This window comes from Gopherus evgoodei, chromosome 21 (genome assembly GCF_007399415.2).
Source record: "Gopherus evgoodei ecotype Sinaloan lineage chromosome 21, rGopEvg1_v1.p, whole genome shotgun sequence".
In the NCBI taxonomy this organism is placed as follows: Eukaryota; Metazoa; Chordata; order Testudines; family Testudinidae; genus Gopherus; species Gopherus evgoodei.
In genome coordinates this window covers 2,346,850-2,350,263 of record NC_044342.1, presented here as the reverse complement: position 1 = coordinate 2,350,263, position 3,414 = coordinate 2,346,850, and the positions used below count along the sequence as shown (strand labels likewise).

At 41.4% G+C, this 3,414-nt stretch overlaps 1 protein-coding gene across 1 annotated transcript; it reads right to left on the bottom strand.

The window, feature by feature from the left end:
- Positions 1–1,521: 1,521 nt before the first annotated feature.
- LOC115638408 (olfactory receptor 14A16-like) lies at positions 1,522–2,478 on the bottom strand. The gene has a single exon (XM_030539993.1). The coding sequence runs from the start codon at positions 2,476–2,478 to the stop codon at positions 1,522–1,524; it is 957 nt and encodes a 318-aa protein (XP_030395853.1).
- Between the last annotated feature and the right edge of the window lie 936 nt (positions 2,479–3,414).

Here is a 3,414-nt window from a genome sequence, read left to right as displayed (position 1 = left end):
ATGATGATTCCCTGAATGGATATGTAAAAAAGTATGCACCACTATGGTAATCAAGGTAATTAAATTAATAAACAATAATACTTAATAATTAATAACAAATAATTAATAATAGCCAAATTCTGTCATCCAGGGCACATTTAGTAACCTTTGGATAGTTGTATGGATGAAAGACTATTGGCCAAATCTGGATCTTTTTGAAATTAAAAGTGAAATTCCACTTCGTCATAGTTACAGGGCTAGCTGCACCTCTGACCCCTTCTCTGCTTTCTTTGAGTGCACCCATTGGGTCACGGCCTTGTACCTGACCCTCTCTTAGGCAATTATGTTATTCACCAACTCTTAAATTGGATCCTGGGGTATAGCATCTTGTGCACCAACTGTGATTTCCCAGCAAGGTCAATTGAATTCAGTACCTGCTGTTATTCCCCCTGGAGCTGTGACCAGTACTAATTTGAGTGACCAGAAAACATTTCTCTAAACAAAGTATAACAATTTATTTACCACAGCAGAAACAAAGCATAACATAAGAGAAAATACTACATAGCAACTCCTCCCCTGACACAACAAAAACTGAAATGGGATCCATATTTGTCCTCATTATAGAGTCAAGTGGGCCTGCCTTTAGGAATGTCACCATTCCTCAGCGGGTCACAGCTAACAAAGTCAAATTCAGGACAAACTGCTGAAACATAGGCCAGACTCCTGCAAATTGGTGGCTACTCTACCATTAGATTGTACCAAGCCAGTAAAAAAAAGTTAATTTCTGTCTCACCAAACTGGTTAACAAGAAGCCAAAAATGCAGTCTTCTTAGTCATCCCAGCCCATGGCTCACTACCCAGACAATGGATATAGGATGAATGAATACTGAAAACCAATTTCATCAGATATAGGGTCCTTCCAGTCTCAAGGGATCAGCCACTTAGCCAGGTCAATATATAACTTAGATCTTAACCAATAATCACACTGATATCAATCCTTTAGTAACTAAAAATGTAAATGTTTATTAATAAAAGACAAAAAAGGGAATTATTAATGCCTAATAGATCATGTACATTCAAGTGGTCTTTCAGCATTCAAAGATCAGGATCATAGCAGTGATTAAATACATTATTAGCTTGCAAATGTCTTTCTGGAATCATCCAAACATATTAGGGGGTCATCAGTTCTTGTTCCAAGCTTGCTTGGTAAAAATCCAGTCCATAGAAATGAAGCAGAAAATGAAGACAAAATGAAGGTGGCTTCGGGATCCTTTATATCCTCTGTCATGCAGAAGAAATTTTACTATCTCAAAGAAAATTCACAGCCTCTGTTTGTAGAAAGTGATTGTTTCAAGATGGAGTCCAGGGTCACATGAGCATATCACATGTCCTTACATGCTTTGATGACTCACAGGTGCATCCATTGCACATATTCTTGCTGAGGTGTCCACAGGAAGGCTTACTTGGGGGAATGAGTTTCTTCTATAATCCATTGTGAGAGCTAAGTGTCCTCGATGGGCCACCAACAGAATAATATCACAGTCAAGGGAGAACTATGGACTTTATATTCATGGTGAATAATCTCCCTGCTATTAGTCTCCTCAGGGCAGCTTGAATCTCCTTGTTCCTCATGCTGTAGATGATCGGATTCATCATTGGAGGCACCACGGAATAGAGAACAGCCACCATGAGATCTCGGCCTGTTGTTGAGCTGGAGGTGGGCTTCAGGTAGGCAACAGTAAGAGTCCAGAGGAACAAGGAAACCACGAAGAGGTGAGGAAGGCAGGTGGAGAAGGCTTTACGCCGGCCCTGCTCAGAGGGGATTCTCAGCACCGTGGTGAAGATCTGAACATACGACACAATTATAAAAACAAAGCAGCTTAAAGATAAACAAGCACTAAAGACAATTGCCCCAGATTCTCTGAGATATGTCTCAGAGCAGGTGAGCTTGAGTAGCTGGGGGATTTCACAGAAGAACTGATCCAACACGTTCCCTTCACAGAAGGTTAATGTAAATGTGGTCCCAGTGTGTAGTGCAGAGTTGAGAATACTACTGAGCCATGCACTGGCTGCCATTCGGACACAAGCTCTTCTGTTCATTATAGTCTCATAATGAAGAGGTTGGCAGATGGCGACATATCTATCGTATGCCATGACAGTGAGGAAGCTGAGCTCAGCTACAGCAAACAAGGGAAAGAGAAAGACTTGGGTGAGGCACCCAGAATAAGAAATTGACCTGGAGTTGGTTAGTGAATTGACCATGGATTTAGGAATGGGGACAGAGATGTAGCAGAGGTCTATGAAGGATAAGTTGAGGAGGAAGAAGTACATGGGGCTGTGAAGATGATAGTCAAGGGCTACGACTGTGATGATGAGAATATTCCCCATCAGGGTTGCCAGATAAAGAACTAGAAACACCACAAAGTGTAACAGCTGCAGCTCCCGAACACCAGAGAATCCCAAGAGAAGAAACTCGGTCATTGAAGTTTGGTTGCTCATTTTCCTTCTCAGTACACTGTGTCCTGCCTGTAGAGGGAAGGGCAAGGACAATGGTCAGAATTAGAGTAACAGATAGAATGACTCTGATTCTCCTCTTAATAGTATCTCATGAATGTCAAAGGAGCACAGCACTCTTCACTTCCATTGACTAGAAGTCATGAGGGCTCCTCACCTCCAACAATTGGAGCACTTCTCTGGTGTGTGATCACACTGATGTAAGGTGACCAGGCAACAAATGTGAAAAATTGGGATGAGATGGGGGATACTAGGAGCCTATATAAGAAAAAGACGCTAAACTCAGGACATCTGGTCACCCTACACTGATGTAAATTTGATTAGCTCCCTTAAAGTCAATGGGACTGTGTCTGTTTACACCATGAGAGGTGTGCACGAATCACAGCTACTATTTCCTTCTGATTTACCAACGTGGCTCTGAGAGCACAACTTATCTCTTACATCCCCCAAGATCTGCCTGGGACTGATCTCGAGAATGCTTCAGGGACACTTGAACAGTTTCTACATGTTTTACTGTCTGCTGGCTTAATTCAGTCACTTCCTGCTTCAGCCTCTTTCTTTCTCTTTCACTATTACGCTCTTGCTTTTGCATTGCCATGATCTGAGCCTGGCGGATGTTTGACTTAGGGTAACTGTTTTTTTTTAACTAGTATCCTTTTTATTTTATTTTTACCCTATTCTTTTCTAGTTCCTTTACTTTTGTCGTTAATTGATTTATATTTTTAATGTACTACTATTGCTACTATCTGCTTACAGAGCTGCAAGAATGTTCCAGGACTGATAAAGCTCCAAGGCTTTGACCATGTACCTGTATAGAATTAGTCAAGCTGTTTCCCAAAATCATTTCCAGATGTTCCCTTTCCTTCTAACATAATTCCTCAACCAGGCCGCCAGCCTGGTACCTTAAGTCCCAGTAATAAA